This window comes from Pan paniscus, chromosome 5 (genome assembly GCF_029289425.2).
Source record: "Pan paniscus chromosome 5, NHGRI_mPanPan1-v2.0_pri, whole genome shotgun sequence".
In the NCBI taxonomy this organism is placed as follows: Eukaryota; Metazoa; Chordata; class Mammalia; order Primates; family Hominidae; genus Pan; species Pan paniscus.
In genome coordinates, this window is record NC_073254.2 from 66963035 (window position 1) to 66983650 (window position 20616).

The following is a 20616-nucleotide window of genomic DNA, read 5'->3' on the forward strand; positions in this document are numbered from 1 at the left end:
CAAACTCCTGGGCTCATGCAATCCTCCTGCCTCAGCCTTCTGAGTAGCTAGGCCTATAGTCTCAGAGGGAACTGTCTTCAATAAAGTTGGCACTATCCACATACACTCCTTAAGTTTGCTGTCCACTTCTTGCCTTGCATCTCCTTTTAAGTTTACTTAAGACTGAGAAGCTGAGATCTGACAGCACCAACACAAGGTATAAAAGAGACTTCATGAAAGACCAAAGCCAGCAGGCCATTTCTGTGGTGTCCAAACACTCGCTGCTCACCTGTTTATACAAAGCAGCAAGTATAGGAGCCACAAACGTCAGAGCAAATCACTTTTTCTACTAAAATCCTGAATGGCAGTGCAGCCATTAGATGTCACTAATTACCTTATGCTACAGTCATAGCTGGCATGCATCTGGAGTGTCAGGTTCAGGTGGTGGAAGGGAGCTGAGCATTACCCTGTAGCAAGCAATATTGTAGGAAGCAGAAATGATCATCACTTCAAACTGGCCACCAGGGAGTTGAAAGATTCTAATATACACACACACACACACACACACACACACACACACACACACACACAGAGAGAGAGAGAGAGAGAGAGAATGAGAATTATTATTAAGATTAGCACTGGTAGCTGAAGCTATCAGGTCTAACTGAAGAATTTGACTAAGACTGCTTATAGTGCTTACGGCTTTGGGACTAATAAAAATCTGCCTTGTGGGTAAAGATGGGCTGTGAGTTAGCCACTACTCAGAAACCTGGGCCTGTACCTTGTCTGCACCATCAGGGGGCCTTGAAAATACCATCCAATTAAGGTGTATCAAATCCATATCTATAGGCTTTGAGGGTATTTGGGACACATAGGTAGAGAAGACGTCTCTAAATGTTGTCCAGAGAATCCACTTGGTTAAGTGACTCCTGAGTATCCTGCTGGCACATAGGTTCATTTTAAAAAGCCAATATGAGTGCTTTATATGTACCATGAACTTAGCATTCAGTATCTCTAAATCTCTCACCATGACTCCCCGCAAAACATGAAACCCTTTTGACACAGATGCGCAAAAAGACTCGGAAGGGTTAACTGCTTGAGTTCACCTAGCTTCTCATGGCAGAGCAGGACCCAACTCTACAATGAAGCTTGCCATGCATCAGAACCACTCACCTTCACCTCAAGCAAACATTTCCTCTTTCTCACACCCCATGGGTGTCCTTGACTAACTGCCACCTGTAACTGCACTCATCTTTTGAAATCTTTCCAAAGAAAGATGGTTCTGGTAAACACAGCAAGCAGCTATAGGCAACAGCAGCCATGTAAGTGACACCAGCAATCCCCACTATTACTAATACTTGGATGTCTTCTAGTCAGCACCAACATATTTGTTGGCCATTACACAAACGAAACCCCATTTCCTCCAAGCTAAATAACATCATAGTATAGTAGGCATCAAGGATGATGTGCTTGTTTCTGGAGCTTCCTACCCACAAACCCCATGTTAAGAAAACCCCTTTTCCACTTTACTATTAAAGAGTCAAATAAAAATGATGCTTATTGCTATCCAGCACTTGACATAACTGACTCTCCATCCTTAATTCCCTAATTCATATCACAATGGACAAATATGGGTCAAAATATATAAGAAATGACTAATATAGTGAAAAATATTAGACATGAGGGCTAAAATTCATTGCAAACTCCTTTAAGCAAACGTAAACATCCACGTTAAAAGCATCACTGTATAAAGCACGTCAAGGAAATAATTATGAGACAATTCTGATAATTTTCTGCCTTTTATTGTTATTTCAGAAAATATTTGATCATTTGTTCCAAAATGTACATTTAAAAAATCCATACAAAACTGTAATTTGTTTTAAAACCAGACAGAAACAGTGGAAAAATGATTTTGAAAAAAAGTTCACCAAAAGTAAAAAGACACCCCTCCCCCCAACCCTTTTTTACATGAAAGCATAAATACGGCAGGTACAAATTTTCCTTGAGTTCCTTGTTGAAATTTGGTCCATATGAACAGGCTAGAGTAGAAAACAGACACTTTGTCCACATTTGCATTATCAGTTGCTCAGGGCACCAGCAGCCTTAGTTCATCCTTCAGATGTTTTTTTAAACAGAGGAACCGAAAAATGAGGTTTACAGTCTCATCACATGAACACTCAAATCTGTACCCAAGGAAACAGCGGTATTATATTTACTATCACAGCTAGACCCTATCAGGTGAACAGGGCTATCCACCTGCGGCTGTTGCTTCGCAAAATATCCTTCCTCTCCACGTGAACAAGTAGCTCTAGAGTGCTTTTAGGCAGAGTGACGGTGATGTCATGGGCACCACACCAATCTTATTCCTGGACAATGACTTAAGCCCCATCGTGAGAATGGTTTTTTCCTCAACAGATTTTTTAAAAATAGACCTCTAAGATGATGCTACATGTTCTAAAAGAGTGCCACAGAAACCCACCCAGGATCACAAGAATGACAACAACAAAAGGAAAGTGGCTATTTCTTGTGTAAGGGATGACGACTCCCCCTCCCATGGGTCCCATTTCTCCCCCAGTTGCAGGTGTTTTAAGGGACAGAAAGGCTGTGGAAAGGACCACTGGCTGGGAGAGTTATTGCACAACCCGGAAGAGTGAGAAAAACGTGGGCGGGCAAGGGGTAGGGGAGAGGGTTGCTGCGACTAAAACAAGGTAACACTGAATTAGGAGCTCGAACAGTTCTGCAACAGTCAGACATGTATGTGTTAGCACTTGAACTGGAGACTGGGAAGTAAAAGTAAACACCTTTATCATATAAACTTTGGGCTGAATGGGAAGCAAAATAGACCAAAAGAGGTTACGGCAAGTGGGCCTTTTAAAAAAAATCTGGGGGTGGGGAAAATAACGGAGAAGGAGTTTGCTATGTGGGGCCAGAGGAGAGTTTTCGAAGTGGGGGCTGGAAGCTCTGGGCTTCTCTTAATAGGTATGCTGTGGTTGGGCCACCTCACAGACTTCCACAGCCACCCAGCTGGGCCAGAAGAGAACTGACACAAGGGAGAAACCAAAAACAAAACAGAACACACCACAGACCCTAATCCTGGGCAGCGGGGTTAGAAACAAATGGGGTGAAACTGTCACAATCCGTGTCCCTTTTATATATAACTATACTGAGGTATGGTGTCCTTGGCTGCCGTCGAGCCCTGGCAACTGGGGGCTGGCCACGGAGTACAAGTTGAAAACCACACAGCAAAGTAAGGCACTAATTCTCACACACACGCGCACGCGCGCAATCTGCTTGGGACAAAAAGTCTACAGGGGTTGCCAAGCACGAAAGGCTACATGGAGACTGCAAATCCCAATGCTCGTCTTTATAGCTCTGCCAGTCCAGGGAACTCCATAAAAGAATGAGGCAGCTTTCACTGGGGAGAACTGGTCTTCAGCCTTTGCAAGGTGGAGCTAACACTCATGTGAGTAGTGGGGTAGAGTGAGAAGTTGGTAAAGTCTTCCTCACTGGGACAACCTTGAGCTGGAGAGGGATCCTATTTAGGTTTTCCAGTCATCTGACAATGACCTAATCCTCCAATAATCCCGAAAATCCTCTCCTGAGAAAAGGAACCATAAACTCGGAAGGCAGAGTGAGGGAGGAAGAGCACTCCATTGTCTTGACTCAAAAGCTTTCAGCACTCCCTCTGTTAGAGGAGAGGGCTTAGAACATCAAGAATTGAAGTTTGTGCACTTGTGCCATAGGCCCTTAAGCAGAAGAATTAGTTACGTGCAGACTTCCCTACCTCTCACACCAGGCCTAGAAAAACCAACTAGGAAGGCTGAAGCATACAAAGGAAACCCAAGCGAAGGCCTTTTCTAGGCACAAGGGGGTCGGCAACCCACTTCCAATTAAAGCATCCATGGAAGATAAGAATTTTGTTGTGGAATCCTGGGAGGAGATGCACTCTTTCACCCAACCTCTTATTAGCTGCTTAGAAAAAAGAAGGGGTACTGACAAAGGAAGTCCCAAAAGAGACCCCAGAAGCACACACCCACCCCAAGCTTCAGGGGTTCTTAGGGTCCCAGGGTTTCCGGTCAAGAGAAGGATCTGTGAACGTGGCCAGGGCAGAGGTGTCTATTGGGGTTTCTTAAATGTTGGGAAGTTATGCCTTCGGACATGAACAGACAAGTTTCTCAGCAACCATTTCGGTCTGGTGGCCCAGACACACATGGGATTAGAACTGACTCAAAAGGGAGGACAGCAGATCCCCCCCCGGCTCAGCCTGCTCCCCTCTCACCCAGAACCATCCCCTACCTTCAAAAGGAACACATGCAATTTATTAATAGTGCAGCTATCAGCGCCCGGATGATAAAAATAACTCCCATCATCACTGCACCTCCAAGGAGGGGAGCGGGTAGCACAGATCCTTGGTCCACCAGCGCCACCTCCCTCTCCTCCTACTGTGTCTGTTGGCTTCCCCACAAATATAAGTTAGCCAGGGCTGTCGAGAGGCCACAGTTGCTGAGGTAGGTTTACGTCTTTTCTCCTGCTCTTGGTGCATGGTGCTGAGCTCTCAAGCTTGGAGGTGTCTGGCAGAGCCTTCACAAATGGCTTGGCACTTTGGGGCAGGAGAGAATGCATAAAACTGAAGAAAACAGCCAAAGTGGCCAAAATTAGAACAAGCTAGCCCAACACGCTCATAGGATGAAGTGGAATTATTTCAGCTCTGGCAACACAGTCTGTGTCAACCTGCCACAGACTTGGCTCTGCTGTGAAATAAACGTGCCAGGGAGGGTGGCAGGGGGAGGGGGGTGACAAAGTACCCTACAACTACCCTCTAACCACCCCCCCCAAACATCCCTGAAGCCCAGGCTGGCAAGATGCCAGCCCCACTCATAGTCTCAGGGTTTTTTTTTTTTTTTTTACATAAAATAAACCCTTAGCACACCCCTGTCCACTGGGAAGCAGAGCCTAAGCTGACCCCAGCCACTGGGCTGGTGGGACCACATCCAAGGCATGAAGTACTGGCAGCACGGGGAGCTTGCAAGAGACAGGGACATGAAGTTGTGGCGTCTCTGGCACGCAAGTGTCCTGGGACAGAGCAATGGAAACCTACAGGCATGAGAATGAGGGTTGCTTGGTGGCAAGATTTCAGCTGCTCTGCTCACACTACCTCTCCAGCAACTGGCACAACGCAGGCACCTGGCACATCCCAGCATGCCATACATATCTGTTGAAGCCACAACTCAACAGTTAAACCTGGACTCACCTGAGAGAGGCCTCCTGCATGTGAAGCCCTGCCAGTGACACAGCCTGGAGAGCACCTAGGATGGGTGTTCTCTAATGGGGGAGGAAGGTGGGCTTAGGAGGCTGCTGGCTGAACATGCGATTTGCAGTTATTAGGCAAGGTGGGGGGCCTGAACTCAATTATAGACTCTGTCAGGGCTGTTTGACTAAAGTGGCTAAGGGATCCCATATCAGGTCTGCTGTGTTGAAACCAAACTGCCCTTTTACCAACGTTTCTGCTGTGCAGCCCAGAGAAGCGTCAGGGAAGGAGAGGGAGAAATGGGAGAAATACATATTTTCAAAAACACTGTCTCACTTCCTAAGGGTAATCAAAAGCAACCACGGGTAGCTCTTCCCATTTCTGCAACCTTATCGTAGAGAGGGATGAAGGCCTCCAATGGCATTAGGAAACAAATCCCTCAGTTACTGGGAAGCTAAAATTTATCTATGATGTAAGTGACTTGGAGAAGGGGAGTTGCCTTGATGAAAAGACCCATTTCCCCCCTTTTGAATCTAAATCCAAGGTTTGGTTTCTACTGTGATGTCAGAAAGATGACCAGTATTCCAAATGACACTACTATTCCTGCACCTACCAAGAACTACTCCCCTTTGCCTCAAAACAGAGTTCGGAGGTTCTTAATTGGGACTTTTGTTTTTTTAGACAGAATTTCGCTCTTGTTGTCCAGGCTGGAGTGCCATGGTACAATCTCCGCTCACTGCAACCTCCGCCTTCTAGGTTCAAGCGATTCTCCTGCCTCAGCCTCCCGAGTAGCTGGGATTACAGGTGCCTGCCACTACACCTAATTTTTTGTATTTTTAGTAGAGATGGGGTTTCACCATGTTGGCCAGGCTGATCTTGAACTCCTAACCTCAGGTGATCTGCCCACCTCGACCTCCCAAAGTGCTGGGATAACAGGCGTAAGCTACTGCGTCCGGCCGTAATTAGGACCGGCTTTTTAAAGCTGAACGCCCCTTCTAAAAGTCCTCACAAGGCACCAAAAGGACTTGGAGGCCTTCTCTTCAGGTGGAGGGGAGGGGAAAGAATCTGTGAGGGAAGGGGCCAGAAAGGCGCCTATCATCTACCCAGAGAGTGACTCTCAGTCAGTCATGGTTTCATGCAGTCTAAAATGCTGTAGTTGTGCTCAAAAAACAATTCCAAAGAACACTCAACAAGGGCGGCCAGATGAACAGTGGTCCAAGTGACCCTCCCTGAACACCAAGGGACCAGCATGGGGCTGAAGCCCTTGAGACTTAGTGTTTCTGCAGCTAGAGATGAAGTCAAGGTAGTAAGTTTGGCCCCTGACGGGGCTGGCTGGCTCTGGAGGTGAGGACCAGCCTATCTCAGGCAGGTATATGAACTGCTGTTTGGTTTGGTTTTGAATGCTTGTGAATGGCTGAAAAAGCAATGGCGACTGGGACTGCTGGAGAAAGGCCTAGGTCGACTCCACTGTGGGTTCTGCCACCATTACCTTTCTGGAGGTGCCTGCTGCGCAGTTTGCCCTGCTCTTGCTCTAAGCAGTGGGAAGATGTGTCTCCCCCACAGAGCGACAGCAGGCTGGCTTCCAATCCACGGCCAGCCACTGGTAGGAGCTCGAGTCAGGGGACCCAACCGAGTTCACACCATCCTTCTGGATTGAGTTGTCACGTCCCAAAGCCAAATGCCTTGGCATTTACAACGAGCAGTGGCTGCTGTGCCTCAAGATGGTACATGCAGAACTGGAATCATATATCTCGTCAGTTAATCAGCACCAAGGAGATTATGATCCGAGAGGGCTGCTCTCTTCTTGCCCATCCACATGAGGACCACCAAGGGCCTGCTACCAGCCCCAGGCTTCTGACCGGCAGGCCCTGGGGGACCGAAGGACAGGACTGCAATCTTAGCTCCCCTCCCATTGTAAAAATCAGACAGAAAAATTGCAAGATAAGGTGAAAATAGGAAGTAAAAAGGAAAAGCAGCAGCTATGAGGCAAGAGACAGAGCAAGCAGAAAGGTGCCAGCCATGGGCGCCTGGCGTTCCAGAAAAGCCAGCACAGGACAGGAGTGAGGACAGGAGGTGGCCTGAGGGGGAGAAAGAGAAAGATTTTTGGCTTTATTGAGAATGGTTTGTGGAAGAATAAGAGGAAGCCAAGAAGAAGGAAAGCGAAACGCCCCCTCCCCCCATTGAAAGACAGGTTTCGGCTGTTTGAGACGGAGCATCACAGGCAGGAAGGAGGAGGCAGGGAGGGGGCCTGAGCTCCTTGCCCCCTGCTCAGCCCCCACCAAGAGGATTCCTGTTCTTAGCACTTTGGCCTTAGGGAGACTTGAGTTTCTTAGTCCGTGGGGAGGTTCCGTTCTCTGCCTTCACCACTCCATTTTCATGGTAACCTGGGAAGTGGAGAGAGACAAGCATACATGGTGTTTCTGCTGGAGCTAAGGCAGAAGAGGGGAGGGTGGGGCCAGGCCAAGGAAGGGGCCCGGGCAGCCCAGCTGCTATACATGGATGCACCAAAGGGGCGCCGGGCTGCAGCCTTGCACAGCAAATGCAAGCCAGCAGACGGCTCCCAGGAGGGTCCTGTCTTCCCCAGGGCCCTGGACTAGTGGCCCTGTTTGAGAGGCTTGGTCTCTGACTGCGCTTTAGCAGGAGGGGCCTGGGATGACACACAGTAACTCAGCAACAACAGAGGCCAGCCTGCCCAAGCCTGAGGCTGGGGCTAGATACTCGCCGAAATCACTTAGATGCTGTCACTGCTCACTGTCCTCAGTTCTTCTCAGGCCCCCTGCAAGGCATCAGCCCATTTCCAGTTCAGCAAGAACTCCCAGGAGCAGTGGCCACAGAAGGGAGGGGGACAAGAGGCTGTAGGAACAAGGCCTCAAGCAGGATGCTTGACACTCCTCTGGCAGAAAAATTGTGCTCTATTGTTCAAAATACCTCCGTGCGCCTGCTCAAATTCAGAGGTACTGGCTGCAGTTTTATGCCCCATACCTCCCCCGCCAGCCAGGCCTGACTCTGCGACACACCCAACTGCGCGTGTGTCTGGTTCAAACACACATAAGCCCTTGCCAAGCAGGTGGCCACCTAGAGAAAAGCAGGTGAGTCAGAAAGCAGCGCCCGGTGCAGACAGGCCCCCAGGCTGGGCAGAACGTGCAGGGCTGGCAGGGCCTGAGGACCTGCTGAAGGTGGGTGATGACTGGAGTGCGTGCACGGGCCAAAGGATAAGTGTCCCACCCCTACCCCCCACCTAGCACTATGTCACTGTGAGTCATTCTTGGAGACAGAGGAGGAGCCAGCAAGCTGGGAGGCAGGGGCAGGCTAAGATGTGGAGCAAAAGGGCAGGTGAGGACAGAGGCCGCCGTCCGGCACTGAGAATGGGCGGTGGCGGCAGTAGCAGCAGCACTTGGCTGGGGTCCAGAAGCCACCCTGAGGACACGCTTCCTGCCAGAGTTCCCCGCCCAGCCACTGCCCTGCCCCGTGGTGGCCAGGGCTCCCAGCCTAGTTAGGGCCAGCCCCACCCACAGCCTGTCCCTGGCCCACACCCAGCCACGTGCCAATCAGGGAGCTAGGAGCCCCAGCCCTGAGGTAAGAGTCAGGAAGGAGAAGCTGGCAGGATTGGTCTGGGCAGCGCCCAAGAAGCCGGGTGCCTTGGCTCCTCCCACCCATCCCAGACAGACTTTCCTGGCTCCACTCTCTGCCAAGGGCCCTGGCACTCACCAGATTCCCTCTTGATGAGCCTGGCTGGTAGTCTGGGTGTAGCTGGGACTCTCCGCTTTGCACTCTGCTCATTCCAGTATTCCCGCCAGTGCCGCAGCTGGGAGTGGATGAAGCGCCACATGAGCCAGGCCTGGGCGGCACACACCAGCAGCAGCACGCAGAGCCTGCAGAGCAGGGGGTTAGGGGCTTAGGCTGGGGCTTGGGCTCACAGCCTTGGGGCTGAGTTGTGCAGGGGAGAACAAGGGCCAGGGGCCCTGCAGTTCCCATGGCTCATCACGTCCGCCTTCACCACTGGCCCTCTTCGATACCACCACTATCACCAGGAAGAATGTGTGCTTCAGTCAGTCTCTGCTCCAGCACACATCACATGTGCCAGGGAGACGGGAAGGAAGTGGCGACAGACGTACGGCCAGCTCTACAATCACGCTACTCCTATGACGAGGGAGGGGTCCATGGCTGTGTCTCTTTTGCGCCCATTGCACAGAACAAGACTAATGTAAGCTCCACAAATATTGGTAGCATTCAAATGAACTGAATTTCTGGAAGAGTGGCTTCTCATTTAACATGTCACTTAAAAGTGGAGCAACCCTGGACAAATCACTCTCCTGGGCCTAGGGGCTCCGGAAAATAGTGGCTTCCTCTCTGCCTTTCTCGCTGGTACAGGAGGCCACTGGCCAAGCCATTGAGCACATGGTTTTAAAGCACCCACACACAAGAAGAGGAGAATGATATCAACTGAGAGACTGGGTGTGATGCCTCTGTGCACCACAAAGTGCCAGACAAACGTAAGGGATTCCTATTTGGACTACAGTCTGAGCAAACCAGGACCAGGGGATGAAGATGGTTTGGATGGAACCAGAGGCTGCTATCTCTTCTCCCCTCAGGCCTGATATCCAGAGATTTCCAAAAAATAACAACATGTGGGAGACTAAAGGGTCTGCTGCCTCCAGACCTTCTGCAGGGGCTGTGCCAAGTTCAGGAGGCTCCTTGTGGTACTCAGGAAGCCCTGGCTTATCACCTTGGACTTCTGCTCGACTCACCTGCAAAACAAAGTGTTGAAGTTCCCTTTCTCGGGATCAAATGCCTGGTTTTCCATGCGAGCCAGTCCAAAGCCAATGGCCAGCACGGCAAGGGTGAGGATGAAGAGGCGGGTAACCCCAAAAACAGCAGCCCAGGCACTGAACCTGCTCACAGAGGCAGAAGAGGGATGTCAGTCTTTAGCGCCCTTGAAGGAATCTTCACCCACTTCTCCAGAAGAGACCCCGAGTGGGAAGAGGATTCAAGGGTGGCTGGGGAAAGTGCTTGAGGGACGAGATATCTAAAATCAGATGTTCCAGAAAAAAATAACGGGAGGGCACCACCTGCAGGTAAGTGGGCAGTGTGCACCCAGGGAGGGACCCTCCAACCATCCGGGCCTCGGGGGAACCCCTGCCCAGGCCTCTAAGCGGGCCAGCCTGCAGCAGACCCACTTACAGTTTCTCGTTGTTTTCATCTGCAAAGTAGAAGAGTCTAGCCGTGTGGAAGAGGAACTCAGTTGAGTACTGCAGCAGCAGCAAGATCAGGCCCAGGCGGCTCAGGCTGGGGGTGGGGAAGACTAGACTTACATTCCCTCCAAGATGCTGCGTGGAGCAGAAGCCATTGCATCTTGGCTCAGGCTGTCCCCTGTGCCTGGCTGGGCTCTGCTTTCCACTCCCACTTTCCCTGGCTGGCTCTGCTGCATCCTTTGGATTCAGTTTAGCTCTCACACCTTTAAGACATTTTTCCTAATACCAACCCGCTGGCCATTCAGCTGTCCTGTCTCGGTCAGATGCCCTTGCCTGCTCCCACAGCAAACCTCGCATAGGCCCTTCACAGTACTTAGCACCTTGCACTCATCACCTAGGCTGGAACCAAGTACATAAAAGGTACTCAGAACACATTTGCTGAGCTCTGAGTATAGGAATATGAAATGTTCCTGTTGTCTGACTTTCCATTATCCAAGTCTTCACAGCTCCGAGGTACATGCAGAAGCAGCAAGTGCTCCTTCTGTGTGGCCCTGCTTATACATTCTTCCCCGGTCCTCGCCACTGCTACGGTGACAGTGCAGACTGGCTTCTTAGACCCGTTATGCATGTGACAAATGACCATCCAACACAAGGGCAGAGCTGGCATCATCCCACAGCCTTCGGCCCTCAAAGACCCATCCGGGAACTGATGCTGCTACAGGCCACCAGAGACAGGAGACAGAGTTTGAGAGCTCCTTCCCTGCCTCAGTCTTACTAATCCAGGTCAGTCATTCACACGGGATGCCTGCTGCAAGGACCTAGTCCAACGCACCTCGGGATTTCCAGGCACCTCGGCAGAAAGTTACACACAGTGAGCTCTGTAAGTGCCAGCCTAGAGAAAGTGTGGGGTGCTTTTACTGCATGGATAACACTCAGCAAAAGCCCAAATTATCAATGACACGGCTTATTAACATCAAAAGGATTCTTTTCATAAAAGAGGCTCTTCGAGAACTAATATTATAGCAATTCTTTCTGCCTCTAGAACAACCAAGAGAGACCTACTCTCCATGTCATTATAAACCAAAGGGAAGGGAATTCCAGGGCTACGAGCTCTAGCAGTGTTTGCATTGGACACTGTGAGGTAAGAGCCCAGCTTTGGGAGGCCTTCAAGCTGCAAAGCCATGGTTCAAAGGCCGACATCCACTGGAAGTCTTCCTGGCTGTCTCTGTTGAGGGTCTTCTTCTGGGTTGCAGAGCAGATGATACATACTGTGTTATGGTGTTCATCACTCTCAACTGTCCTTACTTATGTCTATAACTGTCTCTTCAGAATGAGAATGAACCACTGAAGATAAAGAATCTTCCATTACCATCTTTGTATTGCCAAGTCTTAGCATAGTGCTAGGCACACAGAGGATGTCAACAAATGCCTGATAATTATATGATTGTGTGGACAGATGCATGGACATAAAAGGGCAAGGAAATCTGGCTGGCTCCATGGTCTCACTCACTTTAAGAGGTATGCTCCAGCTATATGCACCAGGTACAGGCAAATATACTGGAGCTGGCGGGGAATTTCCTCCTGGAAACAAGAGAAGCAGATGGTAAATTTGCTAATTCCCTAACTGAAGATTCAGGGAAGGGGGAAAAGTGCAGGGGGATGAGAGAGGGCCAGGCTCCTCTGACTGCTTTAACACACAGTCCCATGTCCCACGAGTCCCACAGTCCCACTGCACCAGGCTGCTGAAATTCAAGGGCATTCAGGTCCATTCCCAAATTCCAGCAGCCTTGGGTCTAGTGTCAGAGGGCGAGGTTTGGATTGAGAAATAAGAGACAGGGACTGGAGAAGAGGGCTCTTGGAAATAATTCAGAAGGAAACTATAAAAAGTAAAAATAAAAAAAGACTATGGAAATGGCAAAGACCTCTCCTTTGACATCTATAAGAGTTAGGTTTCCTCCAAAGCCACAGGTCTGGTGGAAGAGGCAGGCAAGAGACTGACACTGGCGGTCAACTACATGACACTTCTCCAAGAGATGACTCAGCATGTTGCTCAACCCCCAACATATTCCTATCACCACCCAACACTCCATGCTTCTGGAGGAAAGGAAGGGAGGTACCCCTGGGAATAGCAGGAGGGGAGTGGTCAATGAATGGCCTCCAAGAAGGGGGAGAAGTGAGCACTCACCTTCCGTACCTTCTGGAAGTATAGCTCAGGAAGTGCGTGCAGCCAGTAGGCCAGCTGGCATAGGTAGAAAAACTTCACCTGGAAGCTGGAGACAAGGGGGCAAGTCACACGGGCAGGATAGAGAAAAGTGTCCCTGCAGGTGCTGGCCAAGCACGGGAGGGAAAAGCATGGGCTGAGACTCTGCCTGTGAGGAGCTGGTCCAGGAGCAAGGGAGTTAGGCCAGTGACCGCCGCACCCTGAGCCTGGGACCCTGGCTTCTCCATTGGCCTGTGCCCTTGTTCCACATACAAAACCACTTAAAGGACACGGAAAGTCCACAGAAAGAAACAAACATGATTAAAATAGTGCAGAGGAGGAGGAATCCTTCAGCCTTGAGGAGGGAGCTGCTTACAGAGCACTGTTGGAGATAGGGACCAACAGATACACTGAGACAACAAACGGCTCTAAGTAGCAAGGGAAGGTTGTAACTCAGCCCTACATCCTTTGCTATTATTGCTCTTAAAGATCTCGGGAAAGGCAGCCAGGCGTGGTGGCTCACGCCTGTAACCCCAGCACTTTGGGAGGCTGAGGCAGGTGGATCACCTGAAGTCAGGAGTTTGAGACCAGCCTGGCCAACATGGTGAAATCCCATCTCTACTAAAAATACAAAAATTAGCTGGGCGTGGTGGCACATGTCTGTAATCCAAGCTACTTGGGAGGCTGAGGCAGGAGAATCGCTTAAACCCAGGAGGTGGAGGTTGCAGTGAGCTGAAATCATGCCATTGCACTCCACCCTGGGCAACAAGAGCAAATCTCCATCTCAGAAAAAAGACAAAAAACAAAGATCTCGGGAAAGGCAAAGGATGGCCTCCTGAGGGAGATGGCCCCAGGTATTGCCCTTGGGGTACACTGCCCTCTTGGCAGCACTATATGAGGCAGAGGACGCTGGCTCTGACAGACCACCAGCCATGGCAGGCCAGAAGGGAAGACACTCTATGGATGTCAGGGGGTCGCCAAGAAGGTAGAAACCCAGAGGGCATTATGGAGGGAGATGTTCTGCTTCTGAATCTGTCTCATGCAGTTGAGGCACCTCCGTGATGGGAGCCAGCACAGATGGAATTTCATCTGGGGATTCTCTGGTCAAGCATGCTGAGAAGAAGTGGCTTCCAGACAAGTCTACCATCCACAATAGGCTCAAGGCATGATCTGCTCGTCAGGCCAGCTGGGCCTGTGGTGTTCTGGCCACACTCCGCTGGGACAGGAAGGCAGTGGGCCCGGTCGCTCCTCCCTGGGGCTGAGTCAACAGAATACTCACGGGAGGTGCACATGCGGGTAGTCTTCCCAGAGGCTTCTTGGGTTTGTTAAGTATCCTTCCTGCAGTGGGCAAGAAGAGAGACCATTTAGAGATGTGGATGTGAGACCTGCTGGGGCCCTGGGACCGGTCCAGGGGTCAGGGATGCATCCAGTCCCCACCTGACAGAAAGAGGAAGGAACAGGAAATGTGAAAACAGAGAACTTCTCTGTGTGGGACCCCTGGCGCTTGGCTGGTTTCTTTACTGTGGAAGAGTCATGCTGGAGTAGGAAGGGCCACGCTCTGAGGTCCAACGACCCACATCTGAAGATGAGTCTGACAAGCGAATTAGTCTTGCTCCTCTGAGCAAGCTAATTAGTTTCCCTAAGCCACAGCTGGCTCATCTGCAAAACAAAATAAAAATACCCACCCTCACAGAGTTATTGTTGGAAATGAATGGGATAGTTTATGTGCCAGTGTCTAGTCCTGTGCCTGGCATGCAGGCGCTCAGGAAATGCCTCTATAATGAATAAGCAAATGAACTCTAGAATCACCACTCGCTGGAAAAATGAAAAGCCTACTTTGGCTTTTCACAGCCTGCTGAATAAAAAACATGGCAGGACCCCATAGGCCTCACCATGCAGCTGGACTCTGACACCTACCACACTGTGTCATTACTGTCAGTTGTTTCCATTACTCTTGCAAGTCCCTTCATACTAGGGCCTTTTCTTGCCTATCTTTAGAATTCTAACATGTAGCCCAGCACCTTATATGGGGTGGGGATGGCAACATGAAAATCCTTCCATCACAAAACATCTAGAAATGCTGGGTGAAATCTAATGAATATTCTTTTAAATGCAAAGAGCTGAGCTCACAGTAAGAAAGGGAAACCCCCTGGGACCCAAAGGGAGAGGGAGGCTAAAAGGCAGAGCAGTAAAGTGACACTGTAGCAGCCCAAAAGGCCCTAGTTATGGGCCAGGGTTTTTGTGCCCATGTGAGAACAGAAGATGGTGCCTTGGGAGGTGGAACCCAAGACCTTGTATAAGACCAGGACCTCTGAAAGGCCACAATCTCAGAGAAAGGAAAAGACTAGAAAGTGTTTGCTGACCAACACAGGGAAATGAAGATGTCTGCTCAGCCCATACTCAAGGTGAAAACAAAATCATTTATTCTAAAAATCTGCAACCTCAGGTTCGCTCTGAGTTTGGAGGTGAAATATACTACCTGTGTGATCCAAAAGCCGCCAAGGTAAGAAATTAGAATTAATAGTGTGGTGGGCCAGTGATACCCTAGGGAAATACCCTCATCCAAGGATGCTCCACAGATAAAACCTTGCTAAAGATGAATTTATAATCCAAGAGTACAAAGCATGGGAAGAAATAATCTACCACAAGCAAGAGTCAGCTGAAACTACAGGAGTGCAATACACACCAGTTGGTTGAATGAATGAATGATGAATGCTTTGGGCAATTTCTCTCTTCTGAAGAAAGGGCTCTTATTTGTCACTCAGAGAAGGCAGAGCAGATTAGATTAGGATGACTTCATTTTAGAAATGGGAAAATGAAAAAACAGATAGGAAGGATCTCCTGAAATAAGATAGTTTTGTTTTGTTTTTTTGATACGGAGTTTTGCTCTTGTTGCCCAGGCTGGAGTGCAATGGCACGATCTCAGCTCACTGCAACCTCTGCCTTGCAGGTTCAAGCGATTCTCCCGCCTCAGTCCTCCTGAGTAGCTGGGATTACAGGCACGCACCACCACGCCCGGCTATTTTTTGTACTTTTAGCAGAGACGGGGTTTCACTATGTTGACCAGGCTGGTCTCAAACTCCTGACCTCACTTGCCTCGACCTCCCAAAGTGCTGTGATTACAGGCGTGCACCATTGCGCCCAGCCAAGATAGTTTCTCAGTAGCACAGCTGAAATCCGAGTTGGGCCACAAGCCTTCTGGTCCAATAACTTCAGGCTAGGTTGCTTCAGTAAATCAGAAAATCAGCTGAGCTGGTGGCTTTGATGAGAAGGCTGAGAACCTCAAATGTTCACACTGGGATTAAAGGCAGAGGTTTTACAGTGCTCAGAATGAGGCCAACAGGGTTTAGTAAGAAGCATTCTAGGTTATTGTCTATTAGGATCTTTAGTTGTATTTCCAAGTGAGGGCTGATCCACCCACCTTCGAGTCACTAAACGCCCTGTGACCTATCAGCATGCCTTTCGGGTACAGTCCACGGCCCTAATCCCACAAACTTGGGCCTCCATGAGCACAATAACCTGACTGATAAGTCCAATCGGATACATCTATACCACTGTAGTCACAGTCACCTGGATTAGAAGGAAATGATCTCACTTCGAACTTACATGGCCTCATTTCTAATCTCTTCTCACTACCACTCTCTCCTCCCTGGGTCACGTGCTGATTGAGGAATAAAAGTGGATGAGGCTCTCGGGTGGTGGCGTGTGTGGCGGTGGTGACAGTTGTGAGCTCTCTCAAATACACTGCTTCTATCACCTCTACCCACCCACTCTGTCGGGCATACGCCTGCCTTCATCAGCTCTCCTGCCCCAGGCTACCTCATTCCAGGGACATCAGAGAGGTGAGAATGTCTCTTCCTAGAGGAAGCAGGAATGTACTTAGCAGGAAAAATGGTACTTCTGAAACTGAGGTGGGAGAGAAAGTTTTGCCCAAACAAGACTCGCCAAGAAAAGCAGCACTGAGAGCAATGTAAAGCCCAGAAAATCTCGTGATTTTAAACAGGAACGCTCCTTGGCTTGGCCTCTTACTTAGAGACAAAGAGGTCAGAACTTTGAAGCCAAAAAGCAAAGAAACTCCCCAGAAAAATGTTGCCTGCTTGTGAATGTCCAGTCCACTGGGACTGGAGGAGGAAAAGGGTGGAGGGAGGAGAGCAGGGGGAGCCAGAGGAAAAATGACTCACTGCTCTGAGAACAGCCTTTTCCAGACCTCTGTCCAGGCAGCTGTCTGAAGGAGGACTGAGGCTGGGGCACCCTCTGAGCTCAGGCACGCAAAGCACCTGAGTCCACAGGGGGCTGAGTGTGACCCAGCAAGCACCTGAAACCCACCCCAAATCCCATCCACTGACAGGCCCCAGCAGATGGTTTGGAGAGGCTTTTGAAATCCTTTGTTCTCTCTTGATTCTACAAATCCACCCATGAGCTAAGCAAGGCCTCAACAAGGTGGAGAGATCCCTCCTGTTTCCCCAGCAGCCTTCCTTTTGGTGTGTGAACAAACACAACCACGAAGAACAGCATAATTCAGATATAGCACAGGCAAGTGCTACATAAATTCAGACATACCTTATATTATTTGACCATCAGAACAACCATGCACTAAAAATCTGCCCTAAAGCAACTAGTCTGTTAGTAGAAACCGGTCCTGGTACAAGCACCAGCATTAAGGACATTCCCTCTACTTGGTTCTAAAATCTACGGTGGATTTTAGGTTCTAAAAGATGAAGCCAAATATAGCAAGGAAGTCAGACAGGGAAGACCAAACGCCCACCCATCCTGCTTTCTCCAGTGGAGTGCTTTTTTTCTTTTTCCCTCAACAATGAGTAGTCGATCAAAGGTAGATTAAAAGTTGGAGGCTGACATTCCTATAAAATTATTGGCGGTCCAGCCACACTCCCACTGCTCTGCCTCTATATATGCAGAGAGAAATGTTTCAATCAAACACCAGAATAATACTGGTATTTCTGGTGGGAGGAATTTGCTTTTTTGAACTTCTCTATATTGTTCACTTTTTAAAAAATGATCATTTATGATATTTATTAAAACAACCAATTCATTACTTTAAAAATGTTGAAAGCTGGAGAGAGAAGATGCATTTGCAGTTTATTCACTCATTCTCATAGCCAACATTTAGTGGGCACTTAGTATGTGCCAGGCACCATACCAGGGATACAGCAGTGAGCACCGTGCCTGCTAGCAGCCAGCTCAGAATCTAGTGGGAGAAACAGAGAATACAGAATACACAATCAAGAGAAGCACCAGCAACAGGCACAGTGCAGAAAATGCAAATTGGTGGGGGGTTCTCTGAGGAGATGGTATTTAGGCAGAGACTTGGATGGCAAGAAGGAGTTGGCCATGGGATGGCAGGGGATGGAGCCCTTGAGCAGAGAAATCACCAGTACAAAGCCCAGGATGCAGAACAGCCAGGCCAAAAGTGGGGGTGTGGCCAGTGAGATGAGACCAGCAAGATCAGCAGGGCCCAGATCACATGAATGGGGAGGAAAAAAGGATTTCACTGCAAGTGTGATGGGACTTTTAAGCACGGGAATGTATGGTTTTATTTCTGTTTTAAAAGATCCATCTGGCTGAGCAGAAAATGGATTGGGGTGGGAGGGTACAAGAGTGGAAACAGTCTCCTTCTAGAAAAAAGATATTTAGTGTCTAGGCAAGACATGATGGTGGCTTGGACTATACAGATCGAGGTTTCTCAATCTTGGCACTATGGCCAGATAGTTCTTTGTTGTGGAGGCTGTCCTGTGCATTAAACGCTATATCGTAGCATCCCTGGCCTCCACCCACTAGATACCAGTAGCATATTGCCAAATGTCCCCTACAGGCCCAAATCTCCCCTGGTCAAGGGTCACTAGACTAGGGTTGGTGGTGCAGGCAGAAAGCAGCAGACAGTCTCAATGTGTTTGGGAGGCAGAGCTGGCAGGACCTGCCGATGAAATGACTGTGGAGAGTGAGAGAAAGAAGAGTCATGAAAAAATTTGCATCATAACAGAAAAATATTATTTTTTTTAAAAAACAAGCTGTTTTTATGCCTTTTACAGAACTACATCTCTTCGTCTTCAATCACTTTCCTTCCAGGAAGCACAGTTCCAACGGCGGAGGGCAAGGAGTCAAATGTTGTTAGGAAGAGTTGGCGGGGGGCGGGGGTCACTGGAGCTTTCCGTGGTCCCCTGGTCTCTGTGCCTATTGAATATGTTGAGTGGGGAACTGGCTCTCCCCAGAATAAAAAACTGTTATGTGCCTCCCCAAGAAAAGCCTATGTGCTCTCAAACTAATTAGCATCATGTTCAAATCCTTGAAGAACTGAGAGAGGCAAAGACAGAGCTGTTGAGCATTTCACACCCTGGAAGGCGTGTTAAGCAACTTGGTTCTAGCCTCCAAATCTGGTCGCCACGTGTCACAGCTGGGGTGGAATGTTTGGGGGTGAAGTTGAAAGGGTAAAAGTGATTCAGAGATGAGGCAATCCTTCTCGTGAACGGCGTCTTTGGTATCTTGAGGCTGTTCTGCTTCAAAGCAGCTTAGGCCTCCGGGGGTGGGCATGAACTGAACGTCAAGGGACTGGGTGTGGTCTGAAACCTGGAAGTCTAGGGACTTGTGTGCATGGCACAACAGCAGGGATGCACTGTTCACACAGTGTCAATCTGCCCCTGGGACTGTGACAGCCTTGCCTGAGAGGACAGAAGTCTTGGGCCCCTCATTTAAAATTCCTAGTGTTCTGCTTAGGAAAGCTGCTCTATGATGAAATGATAATAGGAATAAAAACAATGTACAAAAGGACACGTTGACTCTGGCTTTGAGAATAGGAATTCAACATTCAACTCTGGAGACAGAGTTCCTTGTGATGGGAGCGCCCATCACTGTCACTGAAAGAAGAGGAAGAAAGTGAGGGATCTGTGGAAGGCCGGGAAGGAAATCTTCAAGAGGTCACAGGGTTGCTGAATTTTCCAAGACCCAGGCATGGATTTCTCAGGGGGCCAGGTTACAGGAAGGTAGAGCTCCAGGTGGTGGTGGGTACTAACTCAATACTTCCTAGCAGGACAGGCAAGGTCTTGTTACAGCAAACTCCAAAGGACCATCCACATTCCTTTCTATGAGGGAATTTTGCTGTATCAAAGGTTGCTTGAAATAAGAGTCTGTTTACGTAGAAAGGAGGGGAAAATTGTCTGGTCCTGCAGGCATTTGTTGAAACGGCATTGACTCTCACAGGATTTGATGAGCTGACAGAGTGAGGCTGGCCTCGTTTATAGAAGGCCAAGGTAGTAAAACAGAGAGTAAGCTGGGCTTGGAACTCTATCTCCAAGTCCAAACTATCCTTTGCTGTTTCAAAACCACAGAACCACAGGCATACTGCAAAATTTGAGCTTGGAACTCTTCAATCTGTAACATGGGTATCAGAATGAACATCAAATGTATCTTATGGGACAGTGTTTGTAGAAGAGCCTTGTAAAACAATACAGTATTATGTAGATACATGGTATCATTACTGCAGTATTGCATAATGATTATAACAAGTGGTGACTGCTGGCCAAGATGACTCTCTCCAGCTAAAAAATGGCATCTCTCTGTAATACCATGAGGATGCAAACATAGTTTCAGTTCTAAGAAGCTAAGAAGGTTCTAAGAAACTTGTTCCCCTTAACAGAAAAAGAAAAAGAGCAAGGGGTCCTTTGCAGTCATTTGATTAGCAATCCCAGAGCTGGAATTGCCCCTTGGTTTGAGCTCTCCCGCTTCAGCAGTCCTGAGAATGGCTCACCGTCACTACCACGTAGAAGCACCAAATCACCGAGGTGAAATGAAAGACGACCAGCTGTCCAGATTCATTGAACTTGCTGTGTTTGACTTTGGAGAGATGAAGCCGTTTGCTGATTTTCTAAAGAATAAAGAAAACCCCTCATATTAATATACAAATGTATCCATATTGGGCAGGTTTCAAACTCTTGTATTCTCCCCACAGAAGGGTTGAACATCGTTAGAAGTTTGCAGCTGGCCAT

At 48.9% G+C, this 20616-nt stretch overlaps 1 protein-coding gene across 2 annotated transcripts in view; it reads right to left on the minus strand.

The window, feature by feature from the left end:
• Nucleotides 1–1765: 1765 nt before the first annotated feature.
• Nucleotides 1766–20616, minus strand: part of TRAM2 (translocation associated membrane protein 2) — an 82678-nt gene continuing 63827 nt past the window's right edge. For both annotated transcript variants that reach the window (XM_003833155.5, XM_055113674.2), the window contains 8 exons: nucleotides 20379–20495; nucleotides 13899–13957; nucleotides 12605–12689; nucleotides 11930–12000; nucleotides 10409–10513; nucleotides 9976–10119; nucleotides 8936–9099; nucleotides 1766–7611 (listed from right to left, as the gene is read on the minus strand). In XM_003833155.5, coding sequence (XP_003833203.4) covers nucleotides 7538–7611; nucleotides 8936–9099; nucleotides 9976–10119; nucleotides 10409–10513; nucleotides 11930–12000; nucleotides 12605–12689; nucleotides 13899–13957; nucleotides 20379–20495 — 819 coding nt within the window. In that variant the 3' untranslated portion in view covers nucleotides 1766–7537. The remainder of the gene's footprint in view (nucleotides 7612–8935; nucleotides 9100–9975; nucleotides 10120–10408; nucleotides 10514–11929; nucleotides 12001–12604; nucleotides 12690–13898; nucleotides 13958–20378; nucleotides 20496–20616) is intronic.